The sequence below is a fragment of the Phaethon aethereus genome (genome assembly GCF_964289735.1).
Source record: "Phaethon aethereus genome assembly, chromosome: 6".
Lineage (NCBI taxonomy): Eukaryota > Metazoa > Chordata > Aves > Phaethontiformes > Phaethontidae > Phaethon > Phaethon aethereus.
Window position 1 is genome coordinate 8,736,906 of NC_138580.1, and position 24,290 is coordinate 8,761,195.

Consider the following 24,290-nt stretch of genomic DNA (forward strand, 5'->3'; position numbering starts at 1 on the left):
ATTTGAATACATTTAATAAAATTACTTACTTAGTATTGATGAGGTTTAACAGCTGCTTACCTATTACTGAGTAATAACAGTTAATTTAATATCCATAGAAAGAGGGCACTCTTCTAAATGCTAATGAATATTAACTGTTACAGTGCTCCTGACACCATTCATAGAAGTCCTTTTATAAGAAAAGACAGGAACACAATAGCATACAATAAAGAGGAAATTGGACTCCTCACAGCAGTCCCAAATAGGTAGATATTGGAATCCAAATAGTAACTAGTAAACAGATAAATCTACTGTCATGCAGCTAAGCTGTAAGACAGAGCCAGTCATGCCACAGTGAGATAACACATCTCTGGGGCATAGTGAGACATGAAGAAAAGCTGAGAGCTTTCAGAAAATGGAGAAGAGTGATTTTGAACAGTAATGCACACTGCGTAGGCTTTGCTGTGAATTTGAAATTGTCCCTCAAGGACTAATTTTTGTTTAAATTAAGTACATGCTGTAATGTAACGAATAAAGCACTGTGTACTCGCCAGTATGTGGAAAGACTGTGATTCCACTGAGAGGTTCTGGTGACACAAATTGAGTGAGCAAAGCTTGAGTGATTTATCAATGTCACTGAAACCTTGAAATGGAATTACAGTCTTAAATGTGCACTTTTCAAGTTTATAATTTGTTACAATACATATAGAATTTCTCTAATATGAGAGGCTCTTTTTTACTGTGACTATGGAGAAACTATATTAAATTGAGATTTGTGCTGAATTAGCCACACAGCAAAGTTTCACAATTCTATGTAGCAAAATTACATGGATTTTCTACCACTTACTAATAGAAAATTTTACCTGTGGGAAATATGAGAAGTCAGAAAAACAACATGATTTGAGACAAACCTGTAAGCTCTCATGCTTACTGGAAGCATCCATTCTTTCTCCTTCCACCCAAAGACTTCTCATATCACATCAGATGATAGGAGTGCTGGGAACTGGATTTTTTTCATGAATCAAAAAAAATTTCCATGTAAGACCTGGATCAGCAGTTTGGAGTTTGAGTTACACCACTTAATGAAATCATTTTGTGACTCTTTACATATTACCCTCCTCCACAGCAGTGTATTCAGGAGAATACTTATTTACTCTGGGTTCTGTATGAAAGTTATTTCTCCTTCATTTTCATCAATGAAATAAAAAAAGAGTTAATTAAGTGTTAAACAGAAGCAGCATCTTCAGAGGAAGAGCAGCATATTTCTGGAACCTCTAATGAGGCATTGAATCCCATTTTGGAGAGGAGTCTCATACTGAAGAGAAAAAGTAAGAGAGAGATGCTTGGATATTACTATAGGGATACCTTAGATATTTGGGAGATTGCTATCTTAATAGCTGGTCATTTTGCCCACAGGAGAGGAATTATATGCTTCAGACATTTGGTAGTTGTGTTAATTGGTAATTTTAGGACTTCAGCTTTCTAAACTCAGACTTTATTTTACCAGAATACTGCTACCTTAATGTGCCTCATTTCTCCTCTGGAGTATGTGTGACTTTACTATTGGCACGGTTTATAGCATCTGGGCGGGTAATCTTCTATTTTATAGTTCACTTTTTATAGAAAGTCTAAAGTTTGAAACATAAATTTTATGGTTTTAAAACTGTAAGGTAGGTAAGGTTTGAGCAGAGGCATTGCTAAGATCTAAATTTTTTCTACATTGTCAGTTTCTGTGAATAATTTTTCCCTTTCAGTGCACTTATTAGTGTTGAAATGTTAAGCGCTGTTGTCACAGATAAGGCTCTGTTTTAAATTCTCTGATTATTTGTGAAAGGGAGATAATGATGGGCCTTGATGCTTGCTGTTTCCTCATAGAGGTTGCCTTGTGTAAGACCAGAGGTAAGAGGTCTCTCTGGCAGAAACCAAAGCTTTAGGGCTTTACAAAACATAAAATTCAAGATTTTTGAGGGGTCATGTTGGAAGGCTCCAGCAATTTTACTTGAAGAGCCACTTGACAGCCACCTAAAACAAATATTAAGAAACTATCTAGAGAAAATAACTGCATTCATCCAGTGGTATCATAAAATACAATTCATGCTATATGCATAAAAAGATGTTTATAATTTTCTGGAAATCTCGAGATGAGCTTATTTTGTTGTGTCTTCACCTTTTATAATCTCAGTGCTGCTTACAGTGGAGACTAGAGCAACTGCAGGCAAGAATTTAAGCTGCATCTGACTACAATTTCCTCCTCTGGGTTGTTTTCTCATAAGACTGGGTCATCGTGTTGGTAATGGTATTGACAGGGCAGCGTATGGAGATCCAGAGGCCTCTTTCTCCACCTTCATATGGTGGAAAGCAATATCAGCTAGGCAATACCACAGAGCGGCAACTGTCCTAAATTTAAAGGAATATGGGAAAGTATTTTTGAGATTTAATTTTTTTTAATAAAGCTAGATATGGCAGCAACGTATTATTTTTATATATAATGCTTATTAGGAGACTTCTCTTCCTAATTTAGGAAGCTCTCACACCTCAAAATGGACAACTGCACAAGTTATGCCAAAAGGTTGAGTGTTCAGATTCTGCTCTGTCTCCAAAATCGTATTTCTGATTGAGTCCTGTATTCCTTTAAGTGGCCAGGAAAAGCGGGTCTTACACTGAAGATATGTATTTGCTGTATCTGAAAGCCATTAATGGCTTGTTCATGACAAACCCAACTCAGCCTTGGCTAAAAGACCTGCATCTTTCAGTTTCAACAGTAACGTCCTGTACCGTAAGATGCAGAGGTTTTATGCTCCACCTCTGTTTCTAATGGCCTATTTTAGGCTTTTTGATAGCTCATGTTGGAAATGTCAGGCAGGATCATAGTACCATATGTATCTGGTGCATCAACATCTTACTGTGGCTTAGCCAGCTCTACAGTGGCAGGTTAGAGTGGGGAGGCTACAGACTATCCACAATATGCCAGCCAGCAATGCTGACTTGGTTATTCCAAAAAAAGCAAGGAGGGGATCAGACTTCAGAAGAATACCTTGAAGGCACAGTACCACTTTGAACTTCTTCCTGGTTTGGTGTAGCTTATGCTTTTTTCTTAGCTTATGCTTATTACAATATTCATATCTTAATTGCTGCTTTCTGCTTTGTGTCAGCTGCAAAATGAAACACATTGCTAGCAAAGTCACTTTTTATACTAACAGAAAACTCCAAAAGGATGTGTCAGGTAACTACTGTTTCTCGTTACAAGATTTTTTTAATGCTATCCTGTGATGATCAAACAATCAGAGAAAATGAAGTAGCACATTTTTCTGATTTGTACTATTTTAAAAGTTGTATATTTCTTCTTCGCATCTGACATTACATAGAACTTTTTAAGTGCTTCTGTTACCTGCTTTCTAATCTTCCTATTGTCCCTTGTGCTGCAGGATCTGAGGGAGGAATGTATAAAGCTGAAAACGAGAGTTTTTGATTTGGAACAACAGAATCGAACATTAAGTGTGCTTTTCCAGCAGAGAGTCAAACCAGCGTCTGACCTCCTTCTTCAGGTAGGAAATGGCCTTTTTGTAGAAAGCAAGCTATGGGCTTTATATTTCTCACCACTATAAAATATTTTTCTTCTTTTTAAGGTCATGTCAATAAGTGGGGAATGACAGTTGATAGATTTAATATATTAGAAGAATATCCTTCATCTATAATCTGATACCATTGAAACTGAAAATATACACCAATGAGCTATGACTACATATTATGTGCAAATGTGGAGAAAGGAGAACACCTGCAGAGTAACTTATTTTTTTAGGTTCTTCTACACCATGATAAATGGAATGATAGGGGTTCATTATCCCTCTGCAGGGGAGAAGCTCAGATTCCTTAACATTCTGCTTGATGGTGAACAGTGTAATTTCCTGTGAGAAGACAGCCCATTTATTTAACTTTTGCCATATGTGTTACAAGGACTTAAGTACATCCTCTCAGACTTAGAGTGATTTTTTTTTTCCCAGCGTTTTATGGGAGGATATAGCTGAGAAACCAATTGACCCATCTCCCACTCCTTTGCCATTCTGGTATAATAAGAGATGTTTCAGTATGCCTTTTCATTTGGCAAAGTCCATTACTGTGAATTAATCCATCGCTTTGTCATCCTTTTGCAGAAGTAGAATTGCTTTGCCGAAGTTCCAACATATCTGACCATGAGCTAGGAGAACAGTAAATGAGGACTAATTAAAACTTGGCAGGTTTCTAACAACAGGGCAAATTCGGTTTTTAGCAATGTATGTTATTTCTTATTAGAGAAAATTTCATTCATTTTGGAGGAGAAATTTGGGTCATGTCAGCTAGGTAAGGGATATTAAACATGTGTCTTACTTGAATCCTCTGATGCTGTGCATCTGTATCTCAAGGTGAAATTTAGCCTTTGCACTGTTGCTTGACAGCTGAGGGCTGCTATAACTCTCATCAGCTTGGGCTGTTTATTGAGGAAGCAAGGTCTGCTCACCGTCTTGTGCTTAAAGGCAAGGGAATCCCCACGGTGAGGGCAAATAGCCATACTTACTTACTGTGAAACTCTAAAGCGCAGGCAGAGTGGTGCCAGGTCACCGTCACAGGAATCTGGGTTCTTCCATTAACCTCAGATTCTTGTTCTGTCTCTTGGTTTTGTGTTGATTTAGGTATTGCTAGGTCAGGACCTTCTTTCTTCTGATTTCTTCTCCCTTGCCCCTTGCTTTCTTTCCTGTTTATTCATCCTTCATAGACTCCTGTGTAGGACTGATTTCTCTTTATCCATTCAGTTTATGACACATCCACCACAGCATGGACCTTTATTGCTCACATCTTCTACTTTTGACAGTCACATCACCTGCTCCTTCTTCCTGGTTTCTCTCTCTCTCTCTCTACCCCTTCCTTCCTTCCTTCCTTCCTTCCTTCCTTCCTTCCTTCCTTCCTTCCTTCCTTCCTTCCTTCCTTCCTTCCTTCCTTCCTTCCTTCCTTCCTTCCTTCCTTCCTTCCTTCCTTCCTTCCTTCCTTCCTTCCTTCCTTCCTTCCTTCCTTCCTTCCTTCCTTCCTTCCTTCCTTCTTTCTTTCTTTCTTTCTTTCTTTCTTTCTTTCTTTCTTTCTTTCTTTCTTTCTTTCTTTCTTTCTTTCAAGTGGCTGACTCTAGTCTATGTTAGTATTGGGTTAGCACGGAAGTCATACATTGCACATTCTTTATTATAAATATGGCTCTTCTTCTCAATTCCTTGTGAGGCAACAATAAAGTGAGGTTATTCCAGGAATGTTATAGAACTGTTAGATAGCATCTGAAAAGTGGGATCAATGCTTTGACTTGAGTTCCTTGAAACTGGATTGTGTCACTGCTGTGCAAGAAGTTGAAAGAGATGAACCTGCATCAAGTAGAAGAAAGAATCAAATGATCTAGCAGGTTTTCCTGAGGGATTCAAACTATTTTGCATCATTGTTCCTGCAGTTTGGCAGAAATTAATGTGTATAGATTTCCCCCCCCCTTTTCACTTGCTTTGTCTTTATTGTCTGAAGAGAAAAGATAATTAAGATCATTCACAAAGTCCAGGTCTCCCAAACAGCAGCAAAATTTGCTGTTATGTCCCCGCGCTTGCTGTCAACAGATTTTATCCCCCTTGGGAGAAAAAAAAGTAGAGAAAAGTTGCAGTGTGCATCAGAAAATGAAGAGCTTCTGTTAAAACACATCATATGTTATTTTTACAAAAAAAAACCCCACAGTATATTTGTTAGTTTCCAGTTTATTTATCCTCTAACTTTACTCTGGACTTGAATAAATGGTGCGTAGTCTGTGATCTTGCAGTCTGAGATGTAGAATCTGAAGAAGGGTGTTTTCTTAGGACTGAAATTAAACAAATATTGTTGTATGCCTGCATAGAATTGAAACACAGTTTGGATTATGTCTTCTTGGAAATGCATACATCCCAGATCTAGAGCAGTAGCTAAATATTTGTTTAGATCTGTCATTCTACTGAATGTAGAATGTACTGCAGAAAGTACTAAATATGGCGTTAAAGGACATTCCTGTTAAATCATGACCCTAATCAAAGTGAATGGGCAAATACAGCCAACTGGGGCGGAGGGGGCGGTGTACGTGGTGTTAATCGCACCTTTCCTGTACTATCTGATACAGTCCAATTCAATTTTATTTACATGCTGATCATCCTAGGAGTATTCACACTCAGTACAATTAAGAATCTTGAAGAATGCTGCAGAAGATGGTATAAGCTAAAAATAAATAGTATTAGTTACTTTTTCTGCATGTCAACTTCTATGATTTGATTGTATATTACCAGCAAATTATTCTGTAATTGACATTAGATGACTCTTGTATTAAAGAGTAAGCTTATTTTTAAACCATAAACATTCTTGACATCTTGGATTTCAACAGAAACATAGATTTCTTTAAAAAAAAAAGATTTCACTATTGCTTTAGTTTTTTTGCATATTTGATTCTATCCAAATACATGATTCGGGTATTACCTTCTTAGAAATCAGGTCATTCACTTTTTTTTCAGTTTAAAGATTAGTACCAGGGTTCTGAATTTGACTGCAGAATAATGGCCCATATACCATACCCATTGCACTGTGTTGTTCTTCCTCATGCTTCTCACAAAGATCAAAAGAAAAACTGATTGCTACCAATTTAAAAGAAAAAAAAGCATTTAGTAAGGTTTTCACGACTGCTTCAGGAATTCTTCACTGTAAAACTGTTATTAGAAGTATTATACTTTCATGCATTTGCAGGAAGTGTAAGTACTCATGAAATCGAAGAGCCTAATAGTATTTTAAAAGAAATATGCATGTTTTCTTGAGGCATGTGATAATGTATATTGCCATAGAAGTTCTTTGCTACTAGAAATTTTGGTGTGCTTACTGCTTGCAGGGAGAGTGACACAGAGGATATGTCACTCCTGTCATGAAAAGAATAAGTAATGCTGATGCAAAATGTAAGGAGCAAAAAGATATAACTCAAGCTTTTTTGTTTTTTGTCACCTCTTTTGTATTGTAGATGATTTTAAGAGCTACTCTGTCTTCCTGGGGATATTCTTTCTAGCTGAAGGGTGTGCCTTACAGAGCCTCTATTAGGGTAGATAAATAAAAAGAAGCCTGATCACTTTTTTTTTTCTTTTTTAGTTTTATTTTATTCAGACAATCTCTCTTGTTGAAATGAAGAAGCCTTGGAAAAGTGTTTCTGTCTCAGCACCGTCTGACGAATAGCAATAGTTTATTTAAAAACTAGCACAGAGGAGTAGCTTCTGCCCAAGCAGCCTTCATTTTCCTCAGTTAATGTGATTGCTAAAAAGATTAAATTCTGCCTGTTATAGCAAGAGGGGTTTGGGAAAAGGAAACCAGGAACTCCATTTTAGTGAGCTACCTTGTATTTGATCTGGCAGTGGGAGAAATAGTTGGGAAAAATAGACTCAAGATTTAAAATTGGATAGAGAAAAACTGATTGGAAGTGAAGAGGGAAATTTGTGGAGGTGATATACAGAAGGTTGCTGAAGGGGTAAGATAAATCCAAAGAGAGGATACAAGAGTAGGAATAAGAAGCCTTAGATGAAACTTAACACTTCTGCTTTGCCCATGGCACGTATAGCAGCTATGAAATATTTTTTATTGTAAATGTCAATATCAGTACATTTCTACCTTTGCCTTATTTTTTCTAAGTGATGCAGTCTTTTTCTTCAGAGAAACTTTAAACTACTAAAATCACCAGACTACAGAGTTTTTCCACTTCTTAGCTATGTTGTCTCACAGACTTGTTTTGACTTTATTTGGTATAGGCTGCTCAGTCTCGAGACACAGATCTTTTCCCAGATCTTTTCCTACTAGTTAGTCCTCTTTTTCCACTCCTACCTGAAAATATAAGTAATGGCATTGAACCTGATTCTGATATTACATATCCTCCTTTTACAACAATGATGACTTGTATAATGTTACTGAGGATAGCAGGGGTCAAGGTTTGCCTTCTGATAGATATTGCAGTAACTTGTTTATATTATGCAACATTGTTTACATAAATTCAACATGTTTGTTAGCTGAATTCTTCCCATGGATAAAGACTTGCTTTCACTTTTCACCCAGAAGTTTGCTGTCACAGTTTTTTATAAAGCATGCAGGGAACCTTTAGTGACATGTGTTAAAAAGTGGCAAGTAGTAACATTTATTAAGTTGATTTATTTGATTAAATAAGTAATAAAATTTTCATAGTTGGGAAAGTATAAAATGATATTTCTAATCATAAGATTTACAGTATCTCTGATCCTAAACTGTATTTTCATTGCCATTTTATTTCCATCATAAAAATTTTACTTTATCAACTCCAGAACAAAGCAGGGATGACTCTTGAAGCATCTTTTTTTTCCTTGTGTTTCTCTGGCTAGATTAGTTTCATTTATTACTCATGGACCATCCACATTGTTTAATTTTATGTCCAAAGTTTTGTCTAAAATGCTACAGTACAGTCCGCTGAATTCTCAGAAGGTCGATTTAAATAATAACTACTTTGGTATAACTGCACTGATATTAGCTCTTTTAATAACCTGACAACTATGCCCTGACATATGAGACAGAGTGTAGCTGTACATACTTAGATGGAAACAGTTGTACAACTTAGCAGGAAGGGGTAAATTGCACCAACGACATTATTATATATGGGAAGAAAAAGAGGGCAATTTATTGCCCTAACACCTGACAAAAGGAGATGGAATATCTGGCCTCGGAATCTGACCTCTGGTTCAGACATCGTTAGACATGATGATGTCTGAATGCAGAAGGTTAAAAGTGACGTTGTATTCCTTTACAGCAATCAAGTATACAAAATATTTAAGTATTTCAGAAAGTGAGTATCTGAAGGTTTGAAATTAAAACTGAAGATCATCACACACTGTTAGAAAACAGTTTGTCAGCAGTCCAAAGTATATTTAAATAACTGGATCGTTGTATGCTAAGCAGTAGCATAATTCCCATCTGACAGAAGCCAGCTACTAGTCCTGCCTTGTGCCTCTGGGCTCTTCAGAGAGCAGGCAGATTTGAGACTAAGATCAGCAAATTATATTTGAAGTTTTGAAACTCCTGCAGTTGACCTGCTTATTTTCTTACTTCACATTTGCTCCTTTGTATCCATCAGATTGCCGGAGTACCCTTACCTGCACATCTTCTGAAAAGTTCCAGCTCTGTCCTTTTCTTCTCAGCAAACATAGAAATATAAATCAGGTGTCATGATATCTGTAGTGATATTTACTTACTCCGTAGAGCACCTACTAAGAAGTGAGGTGGTGGTTTTTACACCATTTGCAGTTCTCAAAGATTTCAGGCCGTAGCCCTGCTGGAGTACTTTCTCCAGATCAAGGCTACTAAAGGCACACAATTACTGTCATGAAGATCCTGTCCCAGTCTTGTAGCAGTCAGAAATGATAAGAATGCTTCTGTGTATCAGGAAACAAGATAGCAATCTAGTAAGGAACACTCAAAGATTTTTGAGACTTTCAAGGACAAATTAAAGGAACATTTCTTCTTGTGAAGATGCTGGTGTCATTACTTCCAGTCTTGCACTATCTCAGTAAACTGGTACCTACTTTCTATTTGTGTTATGTCCCCACTCACCAATAACATCTGAGAAGACAAATACAAAACTTCAAATCTCTGTATTTCATCTCAGCTTAAATCATCAACATGTAATAATACATTATAAACCATTTTTCTTACTTGCCCTGTTTGCAGCTCCAAATATATGCTGAAGAAACATTACGGAAATAAAGTGTTCATGGGTGTGAATTTAAGTGTGAATGAGTGACCAAAGTCAGTGACAAGAGAAGGAAAGGAAATAGCCCCCCTCCAAAGAAACTCCTAACCTCCCTGAGTTAAGCTGTATGACTCCTAGTTTTGAATGAACAGCAGCACCATAATACCTGAAAGAATTAGGCTGATATCTGCTATCCAGCCAGCTCTGGAAGGAGGCTCTGAGATAAGCAGATTTTTGGGAGTGCATTGAGAATCACTGGATGTCATCCACAGCAGTGGCTCTCCACAGGCCATCTCTAGTTACAGGGACTTACGCTTGTATGTAAATCACAGCTGTGGTGTGTAGAAGCTTTGTGAGATCCCTTGAGCAAAATGGCTGAGGTGGCTTTTCTTGACCCTCAAGAACACCAGTCTGTAACAGGGGGGAATCCTGACATAGTCTTTTCTGACTAGGGAAACTATGAAACTTCCATTCTTAAAACATTTGCCAAAATGATTTGCTGGATCTAAATCTAATTCAGGCTGATAAAGGAACATCACAAAAATTGTTGTTATAGACTGTGGTATGACGAGGTATGGGCAGAAGAGAGGTAGGGCATTATCCTTCACAACATAAAACTAAAGCAAACAAAGCACAGCTAGAGGTTCAGTGGAGAAAAGTATTTTATTATGAGTGGGTCAGATCAACTGACCTGATAGGTCTGCTCCATCTGTAATTCGTGTTTTGTTGATCTCCCTTCTTATCAGACTGTTGTTCCTTATTTCAGCACCTAAATTCTTACCAATTTGCTTTCAAGCAAAAAGAAAATATTAAATAAAGCTCACTAGGCATGTAGTTCTCTTGAGAATAATGGTTTTAAGAGAAAATTACCCCCAGCTGCTAGAATTTCATATGTCCAAGTACTTTAACTACCCTGGAAAGGTTCCAAAGAAAAGCACTGAAAGGCTTTCCATATGTACACAAACATGACATTTTGTGATACAATTTTAAATATATAATTTTCAGATCTGAAATCTAAAAATGAGCTTTTTCCATTATCCTAATGATAATAAATAGCTACAGAGATATCAAAACCAATAAATGAAATGAGCAAACAATCTTCCGGAAAGCCACAACTGATCTTTGGTGAAGTATTTATGAATAATTTTGACTGAGGAGAGGAATATTTTTTTAAGTTTTGAAGAAATATGTAGGCATTGTTCTGAAGAGCAAAGACAGTTTTTCAGAGTAAGCACGTGTCAAGAAAACCATGGGGCTGTACTGATGTGACAGGCCTTAACAGCAAAAGTAAGGCTTTACTGCCAATTTTTTAGACAAAGAAAAATATGAAAATGATACTGGGTGAACCATAGATTTGTCTTTATTTTATGCATAGATTTTTATTATCAACAGTGATACACATGATGGCAGGAATCCAATACGGCATTTGAAACCCTAAGCAAGTATGTGGGCAGACTCATTAAGTACAAGAATGTTTTTTATGGTTTTTCCTATTATTGTGTACATTCAGTATGGGAATAAATTTAAGAAAAAAGGAAGGAGTTCCACAATGTGAAACAGTATTTGCTATATTCCTTTCCAAACTTGCCCTGTGCTTCAAACTTCTAATAAGCATTAAAAGGATAGGCTCTTTTATTGCATGCTATTATATTTAACCTATAACAATGCTTAACATGTTGAATGCTATTTCAGCCTGCTCTGTTTGCTGAATGGATTTTGTCCGATATGTTTCTGGGTTTGAAGTTTACAATTTTTTTTTTAGTATATCTGGTATATTTAAGTCAAGAATCATTCAGGTTTCCTTTCTAAATGGAAAAATCTTTCTCACTGTCATTCTGATAGCAAAAATTAGCATGGATTTGTTCTAATGTTATCACAGTATGTGATGGCATAAATACAAGCCATGTATTACATATAAAAATGTAAGTTCATGTTGTCAGGTCAACTTCTAAAGCCTCCCCATTTCGGATTTCAGCGGAATAAAACAGTAGCCACTGCAAGCCCTGCTTAAATACAATATGCACAAACAACAGGTGTGCTAGATAATTGTTTTCTCATCATGGTGCATATTTCACACTCCATAACTCCCAAATGAAATACCAAAAGAGTGCATAAAATTAAATTATTCAAAGATTTAGAGGGCTGCTTCTTGTTGTGGTAAAGTGGGAATCTACTGAAATTCTGAAGCAGTATATAAATATAACCATTATTATTACAGATGTGTAATTTTCTTCTTAAAGCACTAATGGAGCTAAGTATGTAGTTCGTTTTTGTTTTCTTAAGACTGAAACTTAAATGAAGGATAACTGCAAAAATGTGTGTATATGAAACAAATAACAATAGATAAAAGATTAATTTCATCTGTTATTACGCTCAATACATATAAAGCTTCATTTATATTTTACTTTATAACTGTGGTTTTCTTACTGTTATTTAAGTGTAGTGACACTTTGCAGACATGAAGCAATAGGGAATTATGGCTCTCTTACTTAAAAATAGATGTGCCAATAAGTCCTCTACTTCGTAACATTTAAGATGTTCAGATTATATGAGGTCAATGTAATTTGCTAGTAATTTTAAATTATACATTCCATCAAATGAATCAAACTAACATTATGCTAAGTGGTTTATAGCACATAAGATTACTCAATAGCTATTTTCTGTTGCCATCTGTTCTGAGAAAATTAATTTTCCTGTGATATACTTTGTATGTTTTGTATACTCTTATGGATACTGTGCGTAGAAGAAAGGGGTGGTAATTAGAATACAATGCTATTCATAATAAATCATAAAACACCTACTGAACCAACCCCATCTTTTAGTATTGAATTTTACTAATGCTCTCCTTTGTTTCCCAAATGACCTATCTTCTTTAATGATGGTTTGTATACTGGTAAAATTCAAATTCTCATCCAAAGGCCGTGACACTATTGACTAAATCTCTGTTGACTTCGCTGAGAATGTGAAATACTGTATTGCAAGATAAAATCAGGACGTAGGTGCTCAGTGAAACTGAAGAGTCCATTAGCGCATTAACTCTTAAATTACCATCTGGGTATCTCTCTTGATAAGGACAAGCTAAAAGGAAAAGTTACCTTTGTCATTAAATCTTTAACAATGTGATATTGACAGATTGGAGTCTTTCTGTATTTTTAGCATTTGTAGATTGCGTTCGTGCTCATTTCTTCCTCTGGATGTGAGCAAGCCATGTTTCATTAGTCACTAACTGATGTCTGGGTGCAGGGAGGAGCAGTGATTTGTCTGTGTCCTGTGTGCATTACAAGGGCATCTTCAACATTATGAATTAAACTCCATCTTACTGCATTAAACGTATGGAAACCAAACTGCCAAAGTAATGGCATCTTAAATTAACATCAGTGCTTTAAAAACCTCAAATATACGCCCACTTTTCACTTCATGTTTCTGGTATACAGAGGTGAACTACTTAATTTATTAGTGTTTTGATTCTAAATTTTTATATTCAGTCATCTTTTAAAAGCAGAAATGCTCCATCTATTTTTTTTTAATTTCCTATTACTTACTCTTAAATCTGTTTTTTTCTCTAAACAAACCTTGTGTACTTTTCCTGTACAGTAGGTACAGGCACAGATCTAGGCACAATTATTATGGATTATAGGTACTGCAAGTGTGAACATGAATCAAAGATTAGCACTGTATTTTAGAGGCTCACTTAAATTTGTTCCACTAAATGGTCCTCAGGAAGTCCTGACGATAATTAGAAATATGGGTATTCTCAGCTCTGTTACCAGTCTTCACCAGCTCATGGGGGAATAACAAATGGAATTGACCTTTAATTAGGTCTTTAGGTCATTCAAGCACATGGGACCAGACTTTCAGGTGTTCAGGCATTGTGCTGAGCTCTTCTAAAAATCTGACTACTTATTTGGTGCCGAACTGGGATCTGATCCCTCCTATATATACCTCCTAAGCCCTGCTTTTATCTGCTGTGAAAAAACGACCAACTCACAAGGGCACCGATTCCGAATCAAATGTTGGCACTGCTTCTTCTGAGCACAGACAGCTGCCAAAAGGGTCTGCAGCTATCGGCATCTATGTGAGAGGTAAAGCTCACAGCCACTTCGGGCCTGGGGGCAGGCTGCCTCTGGAACTGGCTGCAGGGTGGGAGAGGGGACTCTCTTCAATGTCACCATATGCCAGGGCCCGGCACTCCCAAGGCCGGTCCAGGTCCTAAGTACTGCTTAGAGGGCACTGCACAAGAGTACAGTTTGACCCAGGAGCAATGACTGACTTTTCTTATTTTCCATTTCTTGGTATTCCTCCTGGCTAGGAGTAGGCGTGAGGTGCAGATGAACATGAGCAGTGCAGGTCTGTGTCCTCATGTCATCCAGCATGGTGCACCCTCCTTGTTGGTGCCAGCACTGGCTCTCCCACCTCACCTGTGTTTCAGCCTTACTGAGATGTCTTGGCTTGCATGACCAGGCTGACCGCAAGATCCTCACCACTCCGGAGTAGGTCAGTGGAATTACAGAGGTCTGAAGCCAGGATTTGAGATGCTTGTTCAGATCATCAGGTCTACACAGTTGTACTCTCTCCTGCACACAAGCCCTATGACTTTTGTGTATCAGAATAAATGTTGCAGAACTTGAACTGCCATTTGGAGATCTTGTGGTCAGATTTCAGACTTTGAAGAATGAAGGAGCACAACACATGCACACTGTGAAACTCTAGAAGTTTTATTTCCGAAAAGCAGAAAAAGTTTGGGAAGTCTATGGGACAATTCCTGACCTGGCAGAAATTAATTTAATTTCAGTACAACAAGTAGAGCCAGAAATTCTTACCAGCTTGGAATCTACCCACTTATTCTTTCTTAAACCATACCTCAAGTAAGTGGTTTGAGGAAAAAGGATAGAATAAAGTACCTTGTATCCAGGTATTCAAGAAGACCTTTGTAAAAACTCTCTCCTTACTTGAAATTATTCTGTCAGAGCCAAAAGCAATGCATTAGAGTTGGAGAGAAAATATGGATGTAAAAGCCTTAAACTAACAATAAAAGCATTTCTTGAAATCCTCCTCTTCCTACTTTTAAAATCCTTTCAGTCCATGTGACATTTCAACAATATTACACATACACACAAAAAAAAGAAGAGAGTAGAGGGATGGAGAAGCCTTTTAAATGCATACTACTGAGGCAAGGAAAATATGGCTTGTTCAACATTAACTTTGACAAATCCGAGCTCTTGTCATTTAAATGAGTGAACCTTTCCAGTGTCTAGCTTGACGGACCCTGGGAAACAGCAGCGAGGAAGGATTGTAAAAATGATGCTTATCTCTCTTTAAATTATTTTTCTGGGTAAATGAATTATTTCAATGAAATCCAAATAAGGATGAATTTGCTCAGTTGAACCACCTGTTCACAGCCAATGAACTTCCACATGAAACAGTGCTTACTCTCCTCAGTTGCCATGTATTGATCTAAAACATCTTTCCTGAGCCTTCTCTCTCCTTTTCCTCCTACAGGCAAAAGGTTAGAGTTAGATAATAGTATTAATTTTCCAGACATCTGCACATGTTTTAATAGCCTTTAGAAGGTTTGAAATGGTTTCTGTTTGACCACCACAGGGCTAAAATGCCATTAAGACTTAGATTGTAGCAATACATAACAATCATAGCCCCGTAGTTCAACCTGGCAATAAAAAAGCTAATTTATTTTATCGGAGATTTAAATTAATGTGATGAACTCCTCTCTCAACAGAAGCTGTAACACCGCTCTTACAAAAATACCATGGCCCTGTGTATTTTCAAAACCATGTAAAACACTTGCAACAAACCTTGTGTATGTATTTGTTCTGTGTGCTTTTTGAGTGTTAACTTGTGTGTTTGTGTGATCACATAGTAGTACTTACCATTCCTGAGATCATTTTATTTTTTCTGTCATATCTTCATTCTTAGCCTCATTTTTTTCTATCATCTGACTCGTAGGTTCAACAGGAAGAAAGTGATTAATAGATTCAGGGCAGTCTCCAGTGTTAGCCTTTTTTTTTACCATCCCGAGAATTGAAATTTTCTGGTGGGCAAAAATTACTACTGGTTAGGTAAATTGAGTTTAAAACATGTTTTAAAATAGACATATGCAGTTAATGAGGATATTTTTGAAAATCTGTGAAAGAAATATTTAAAGCTCAGCTAGTTTTCATTTCCAACTATATGCTAAAGGAAAGCTTCAGCTTATCCCATTATAACGTGATAAAGCAGCGTTTGGTGGCAGCAGCTTCTGTGATAAAATGATCATGGCAGCACTGAGAACGAATCTAATAAGGGAATTGATCTGTAGATTCCAATTCTGTAAGAGCCAACATCGATCAACGTAAATGTCAATAACAAGATTGTACTGAGGTCTGCCTAATTCCTTTAGATGATTTTGGGGCATAGTCAGAAAGTGAATGTGAAAATGAATTTTAAACTGTAGGAATCACAAAGACAAAGACCAAAATCATGTTGTGCTACCAGGAGTATCACTGACTGTCACAGTATCAACAATTTAGCAGCATGTTGAAATTATTGAGTAGCATTTAATCAGATAATGATTGATAATGCAATGCCTGTTGTATAAGTGAGACTGAAAAATCAGTACTTTTCATCTGTGTTTTCATGTTAAGGCATTTCCTAAATACAGTGAAGTAATAAAAAACAGCCCACCTTTTTACTAAAAGCATAGGTAATGTGTGAAAAGATGTGTAAAAAAAGAAAAAAAAAGTATAGTTCTTCCTTGCCACAGGAATTTAGTATGAAGTTGTTTCCTAGACTGATTCTGACCATGCTGAAATGCTAAGAAAAAATGGTTTTGTTTGTAAGCAAAGTAACGAGAGAAGGTTTCAGGATATGCAAGATTCTGCCTTCCACTGTTTGATGTTCCCATAATTCAGAGCACCTACATGATGTTGGCACTTACTTAGCAAAGTGGAATTAACATATTAATTAGTATTAGATCAATAGAAAGGTATTTACAAAAAGCATTTACTGTTTTGTACCAAATTAATAAGAAACAAAATACAAATATGTACTTACTAAGAGGCTCAACTCTTCTACAATACTATTCTCACAAAACTGCCGTTTTCAAGGAGTCTTCCGTAAGCAAGCTCATTGAAAACCTTTATTTCATTAATTATTTACATTCTGAGTAGCTGATTACCAGGTCATTGATGTAAACTGTTGACTTTACAGTAATTACAAACTACAGAGAACTTTATACATACATTTTCCTAAGAAATTAAATTAGCTCATTTTATTATTACTGCAATATTTACAGACTACTACCATGGTGCTATTAAAATGAGAACTACCACTTTGGAGTCTCAGAGCTTGAAAACACTGATAGAGTTATAAAATGTAAACTAGGATCAGAGAGGATTACTTTGTGTCTTTCAATGTAACTTTTATTTAAAGCAGTTTGTAGAAATTAATAAAACTAAGGGATTTCAAACAGGAGTAATTTTAGGCTTACATTAATGTTGTCAACTCTCTGAAGAATACAGAGAGATTAAGTTATTTATGTTTATGCATCAAATGTCTGCTTAATAACTGCAAATTTATACCCTAGGATGTAAGTTTCCAACTGTCTTGAGTTACTTTGGAATTTAATTCACTGGATTTTGCCATCTCTGGGTGGCTTGGTAATAGCAGAGCAGCAAACCTGGAAAATCTGAGGCAGACGCGAGTGAAACCTTTGTTTTATTTTTTGTGCTGGATTTTCCTTGTTAACAGGATTTTCTGATGTAATTTTAGAACCCTAATCTTCCATACAAATGTTTGTAACATCATACCCTTAAACTTTGTCTTGGATGTTGTGAGTTAAGTCTCAGTAAACTTGCCTGGAGGACTTGCCAGCAAAACTGACAAACTGCTATTAATACTGGGTTTGAATTTAAAGCATCTTCTAAAGCATCTAGCATCTTCTGTGTCACTAGGCTTCTATTTTTTAGCAAAGTCAACCTGGTAGGAGGCAAGAAACAACCAAAACAAATGGAAAATATCAAATTAGAACTTTCATGGAAGTATTTTTATTAGATTAACAGAAAATTCACATCCACTTGACTTGAAATTTCTGGAATAGTTGGAAACTTCCTTTTCTTTGAACTAAGAACTGATTGAGCTTACTGGAATGTATTTGACAGTAAATCCTTTAATATTCATTTTATGTATAACTCTTCCTCCTATTACCACTGAGCAATACAGCATGTTTGGGATTGATTCCTGTATTTTACATAGCTGTAGGTAAAACCAGTAAATAACAGTCTCCAACTGCCTGCTGATACCACTGTGTTATCCTGGAGTTCACTTACTGTGTGTTAACCCCCTCTTCCCACCAAAATAAATCCAACCAGCTATAGGAGTAAGTCTCCTGCGGTACAACTGTTGAGAACGCTAACAGCACCATACAGGGCAAACTAATTTTAGTTGACCTGTTAGACAGACCTTAAGAAAGAACAGAATATTAAATATGAAAGACAACATAGATGTTCGTACTAAATACAATGGGGTATAAGACTTCTGAGTTGCTTTGCCTGTTCCAGACTGAGCTGTATAACGTTTCATGGTACACACTTTTGCCAAATATCAAGTATCTTTATTAACAGCTTGATCGGTTGGAAATGGTGCCCGTAGCAACAGAGAAATAGGAAAAAAAAGCTTAGTGTGATGCATTAGTTTTCCAGTCAGAAGTTCTATGTTCTTGCCTGCACAGATGTGTGTTAATAGCCTCTAGAGGTCTAAGAAGTGATGAGCGTATAGTTATTTTGGGTAAAGGAGGGGTATTTTAAACGGTCAAAGGCTATTAGTTTCTCTCTCCAATTTTAGCCCCAATCCTGTATATTGTTAAACATGGCTCAACAGTAGGAAAAAGGAGTTACTTGACAAGTTGACTGCATATTGCATGTTCTCCTAGATGTCTCCTGTGATGAACTCCTGTTACCCACATTGCAGAGCTGTATTCACTTCCGCTAGGGGATGTTCTGCAGCAAAATAATAGGGCCAGAAGAGAGCTGTGGTGAACCTCTATTTGCTCCTGTGCTTCACTGATACTTTGCTGTTTTCTTTTCCCTGGCTGCTTGATGCAAAATTTTGGTGCTTAAGGAAATGCACAGGTACAGATTGGTTGGTCATGGTTGCTATATGTACCAGTGAAAATATGAGTCTAAATATTCATTGCAAAATAATCTCATATAGCCAACCTGTAAACATGTAACATGTCCAGAAAAACTGTTGAGCTGTCATGTTACTACCAGTGAACATGAGCATGGACTCAGAACTCTACCCTTGCTGACAGCAGGAAGAGTTAGTATCTGATCCTGGTGTTTCTTCCTTTGAAAATGCTGAACTTTTTTTTTTTTCCCTAGGAATAACAGTTGTTTTCTTATTTCCTCATCCTTTAAATCTTGGTCTCTTTATAACACGCTTGTGAAGAGCTAGAGACATACACCTATATGGCTGTTCCTATGTAGCTTATAAGATAAGGCCATATTTTATTCCCAGAACTGGCACCAAAAGAAATCATATTAACTGTTTACTTCTGGGCAGAAAAACAAAACTATGATTGTGCATAGGGGACCTTATTTCAGGTAAAGGCACTGCTGAAAAGTGATAAAAAGGACAGGAATGCTTCTTAAAACCACACTGTATTCTGCAGCTGAACCACCATAAAGCAGGACTTCATGTTAGTCTAAAATATTTATAAGAAATAGCCACAGTCAGAAGTAACTTCACACTGTTAGGATAAATGATGATTGCAAAGTAAAGTATTAGAGAATTAGAAGGAAAAAAGCATGGCTATTTCCACAGTGAAATGGCCTTGAAATTACCCTAAAGGATATAGGTATAAAAAGGAATCTGGGATGGCATATATGATGCACAAGAACTCTACTGGGAAGTTGTCTTTCTTCACATGTAGTAAGCTACTGGAAAGATGAAGGCAAGTTCCTAACCAAGCTGGTTAACTAGTGGAAAGTGCTCAGTATGACAATTGCTGTCGACATTATAAACTGTGAAAGAGGAAGGAATAATTTTCTTTTACTACGAAGTTAAACAGTGATGGCCATGAATTTCTGTTTTTCTATAGGAATTTTCCTATAGGAAGTAAATAGTAGGAATGTAGGACATAATTCTGAATTTTCTATTAAATCTATAACTTCCAAGAGCTGAAAAATGATTGTAATTGTATTTTTATTACATCAATTATATACAATAAACCATCAGACATTGCTGTATGTTCACACTATACCATTGCGACTACATTTCCTATGTGAGTGGCCATTAGAATTAAATAAAATGGAAGCATCTTTTTGCAGCTTTCACTTTTGCTTCATATTTAGCTGGTTTGTGTTTACAACCATTTGTTCTTCTCTCTTTAGAAAGCAGAATTACAATATCTCAAAAGCATATGTATTACAGACTCTGATTTGTCTAAAAGCAAAATCTATTTCTACTTCCAGAGGTTTTATTGTTTTTTCCTTATACTTAGCTTTCTCCTTCATTTCAGAGTATTTAGTGTATGAGAAGTTCACACTTCATACTTCAAATAGTGCATGTTCTTAATCTAGGTAGCTTCTGATGGAATAAGTGAAGGATGTTCTCTCATCTCCAGATGACATCCCCTCCGCAATGCATCTAAGGACTAAAAAATTCAAGATTTAGTTTCATGACAGATTACATTTCTGCATAAACTAATACTATGTAAATTGCATACCTAATCATATATTTTTCTTTCTTCGGTCTGCTATCTTATATGGTGCAATGAAGGTGTGGTATAGAGTACTATTTCTATAAGACCTTTGAAACTAAAGTCATCCTAGATGTGATTAATTCATAGCCGCACCCTGCTTCTGATGGATATGACAGTTAAAGAAGAACAAGGGAACACATAGAGTGAGACAGGTCAGATCATTGTGAAAAAAAGTCAGCTAGAAAGAGCTCTTGTCTTTCACAAGCCTCTGTCACGCCTATAAAGAGATCGCCATATCAGCGCTCCTCTTGTGTTGCACACTTCTTGCATGTTTTTGGTGGAGTTACTAAGACTTAACTCATTTAGTACAACGGGGAAGAAATGGAGCAGTAGTGTTGCTGCCTGTGGACTTGAGGGGAATCTTCATTGTGCAGAGAATTATTAAAAATGAGTGGTGTGAAGGCTGCAGAAAAGGTATTCCCTGCCACTCCAATTACAGTGGTCTGATTACATAGGAGAGCAGTCCAGAGTATGCCTGTTCAGGTTTGTGATGCCGCAGATAACAGCAAAGATGGGAGGAGGCCACGTGCACCAAAAAAACATTTACAGCTCTGGCACAGAGCACCAGGATGAAAATGTCTCCTTAGAACCTAGAGAGAGAATTTCTTTCTTGTGAATGATGGACTTTGGCTCATGTGAGAAAAGCAAAGCCAATTGATTTAATAGCAATTAACTCATCCAATATTGGAGAGCCGTGTACAGTTTGGCATAATTCATTGAAAATTGTTCTGGCAATGCTGCAGGCCATTAGATGTTTCAAAAAGGAGATGGGAACTGATAGATATTCTGCACAGATACAGTCAAGAGGCACAACAGTTAGGGGAGTCTCTCTGTAATATAACCTCATGCCAGCAGGCAGTAAGCCGCCTTTTATCTTCCTAGAAAGCCTTAATAAGGATGCTGCTGGGGGGCGGGGGAACTGGCCTGCTGTTTGATGGATTGGTTATCTGAGTGCCAGATAATTGTATTTCCTATTGCAGTTGATATAATAGGTTTCCACCTAAATTATCAATTACTTTGTTTTTATTTTTTATGTGGGTTACGGGAGTTAATCTTGACATTGAGCCACAAAGGGCACAGCCTTTTCTGCATCAGTCGCACAGGTAAAGGAGGAGCTTTTCTGCTACTGGTCACAGGCAGCTACACAGAGGCCCTTTCTGCTCTGCCCGGGCCTCTGGACCTCTCAGCACTCAATTTCTGAAGAGACATGGGTCCAGTCTAGCTGAGAGGCTATGAGCTTTTTAGTCCACACCTGCCCTGGCAGTACTCAGTACAGGGTAACTTCCAAGCAGCTTGGCTGGACAGATTGTTTAGCAGGGCCTGTTGTGATAGGACAAGTGACAATGGTTTTAAACTAAAAGAGGGTAGGTTTAGACTAGATGTAAGGAAGAAATTTTTCACAGTGAAGGTGATGAAACAATGGCACAGGTTGCCCAGAGAGGTGGTAGATGCCCCATCCCTGGAAACATTCCAGGTCAGGTTGGACGGGGCTCTGAGCAACCTGATCTAGTTGAAGATGTCCCTGCTCATTGCAGAGGGGTTGGAGTAGATGACCTTTAAAGGTCACAGAATCACAGAATCACTAAGGTTGGAAAGGACCTTCAAGATTATCAAGTCCAACCATTAATCCAGCGCCACCATGTTCACTAAACCATGTCCTGAAGCGCCACATCCACACGTTTTTTGAACACTTCCAGAGATGGCGACTCCACCACCTCCCTGGGCAGCCTGTTGCAATGTTTGACCATTCCCTCTGTAAAGAAATTTTTCCTAATATCCAACCTAAACCTCCCCTGGCGCAACTTGAGGCCATTTCCTCTCGTCCTATTGCTATTTACTTGGGAGAAGAGACCAACACCCTCGTTGCCACAACCTCCTTTCAGGTAGTTGTAGAGAGCGATAAGGTCTCCCCTCAGCCTCCTCTTCTCCAGACTGAACAACCCCAGTTCCCTCAGCCGCTCCTCATAAGACTTGTGCTCCAGACCCCTCACCAGCTTTGTTGCCCTTCTCTGGACACACTCAAGAACCTCAGCATCCTTGTAGTGAAGGGCCCAAAATTGAACACGGTATTCAAGGTGCGGCCTCACCAGCGCCGAGTACAGGGGCACAATCACTTCCCTACTCCTGCTGGCCACACTATTGCTGATACAGGCCAGGACGCTGTTGGCCTTCTTGGCCACCTGGGCACACTGCCGGCTCATATTCAGCCAGCTGTCAACCAGCACCCCCAGGTCCTTTTCTGCCGGGCAGCTCTCCAGCCACTCCTCCCCAAGCCTGTAGCGTTGCATGGGGTTGTTGTGGCCAAAGTGCAGGACTCGGCACTTGGCCTTGTTAAACCTCATACAATTGACCTCAGCCCATTGATCCAGCCTGTCCAGATCCCTCTGCAGAGCCCTCCTACCCTCCAGCAGATCAACACTCCCACCCAACTTGGTGTCATCTGCAAACTTACTGAGGGAGCACTCAATCCCCTGATCCAGATCATCAATAAAGATATTGAACAAGGCCGGCCCCAGAACCGAGCCCTGGGGAACACCGCTTGTGACCGGCCGCCAGCTGGATTTAACGCCATTCATCACAACTCTCTGGGCTCGGCCATCCAGCCAGTTCCTCACCCAGTGAAGAGTAAATCCGTCCAAGCCACGAGCCGCCAGTTTCTCCAGGAGAATGCTGTGGGAGACGCTGTCAAAGGCTTTACTAAAGTCCAGGTAGACAACATCCACAGCCTTTCCCTCATCCACTAGGGAGGTTACCTGGTCATAGAAGGAGATTAGGTTGGTCAAGCAGGACCTGCCTTTCATGAACCTGTGCTGGCTGGGCCTGATCCCTTGGTTGTCCTTCATATGCCCTGTGAGCACCCTGTGAGCAAGACGAACCGCTCCATGATCTTCCCTGGTACGGAGGTGAGGCTGACAGGCCTGTAGTTCCCAGGATTCCCCTTCCGGCCTTTCTTGTAGATGGGTGTCACACTGGCAAGCCTCCAGTCTTCTGGGACCTCCCCTGTTAATCAGGACTGCTGATAAATGATGGGGAGTGGCTTGGCAAGCTCCTCCGCCAGCTCTCTCAGTACTCTCGGGTGGATCTCATCAGGTCCCATAGACTTCTGGGTGTCCAGGTGGTTTAATATGTCTTTAACTGCTTCCTCCTGGGTTATGGGCAGGTTATTGTGCTCTCCATCCCCAACCTTGTCCAACCTGGACACCCTCAGGTCCTTTCCAACCCAAACTATTCCATGATTCTATAACGGTTTTCTGTTCTGCAACCCAGTGCTCCTGATGGTTTCCTGTTTTCAGAGGGGCCCAGACGTTTCCCACCGTGTACAAATATTGACCTGTTTCCCCTTATCATTATACAGGTCACCAACAAATGCAGCAGGTGTCTTGGATTTACAGTTGTGAGTCCTCAGTTTCATATTTAAGTATTCATTTAAACTGATGTGATCTTTTCTGTGGATGTCATTCTCTGCTGTGGTCTACCTTTTGTTGCATTGCATCATGATAGCATCAACAGTGATTTTAATATCGTATAAGTTTCAAGGCCCTCTTTGATCTACGTATGTGAGCATCACCTGAAAATAACCATAAAGGACATAGTACACTTTGCTTATCTGAGTAGAAATGAGAATCAAGATACATAGTTAGCACAATCTGTTACTTATTTTGAATGGATCATTAATGAGGTTTTTTGACAAATAATAGAGTTTTTTCCATTTTTGAATTAGACAATGGAGAAGGAAAAATAAAAAATAAATGAAAGAGAAACAATTTTCTTATAATTTTTCTTTTGTAATTGGAT

General features: G+C 38.1%; 1 protein-coding gene across 1 annotated transcript in view; it reads left to right on the forward strand.

Moving 5' to 3' along the window:
• The window catches only part of NCKAP5 (NCK associated protein 5), a gene marked incomplete at its 3' end in the record, with an annotated part of 384,285 nt that overhangs the window by 288,453 nt on the left and 71,542 nt on the right, over positions 1–24,290 (forward strand). Inside the window, exon 9 of the mRNA XM_082001372.1 lies at positions 3,405–3,524. Within this exon, the coding sequence (XP_081857498.1) occupies positions 3,405–3,524 (120 nt within the window). The remainder of the gene's footprint in view (positions 1–3,404; positions 3,525–24,290) is intronic.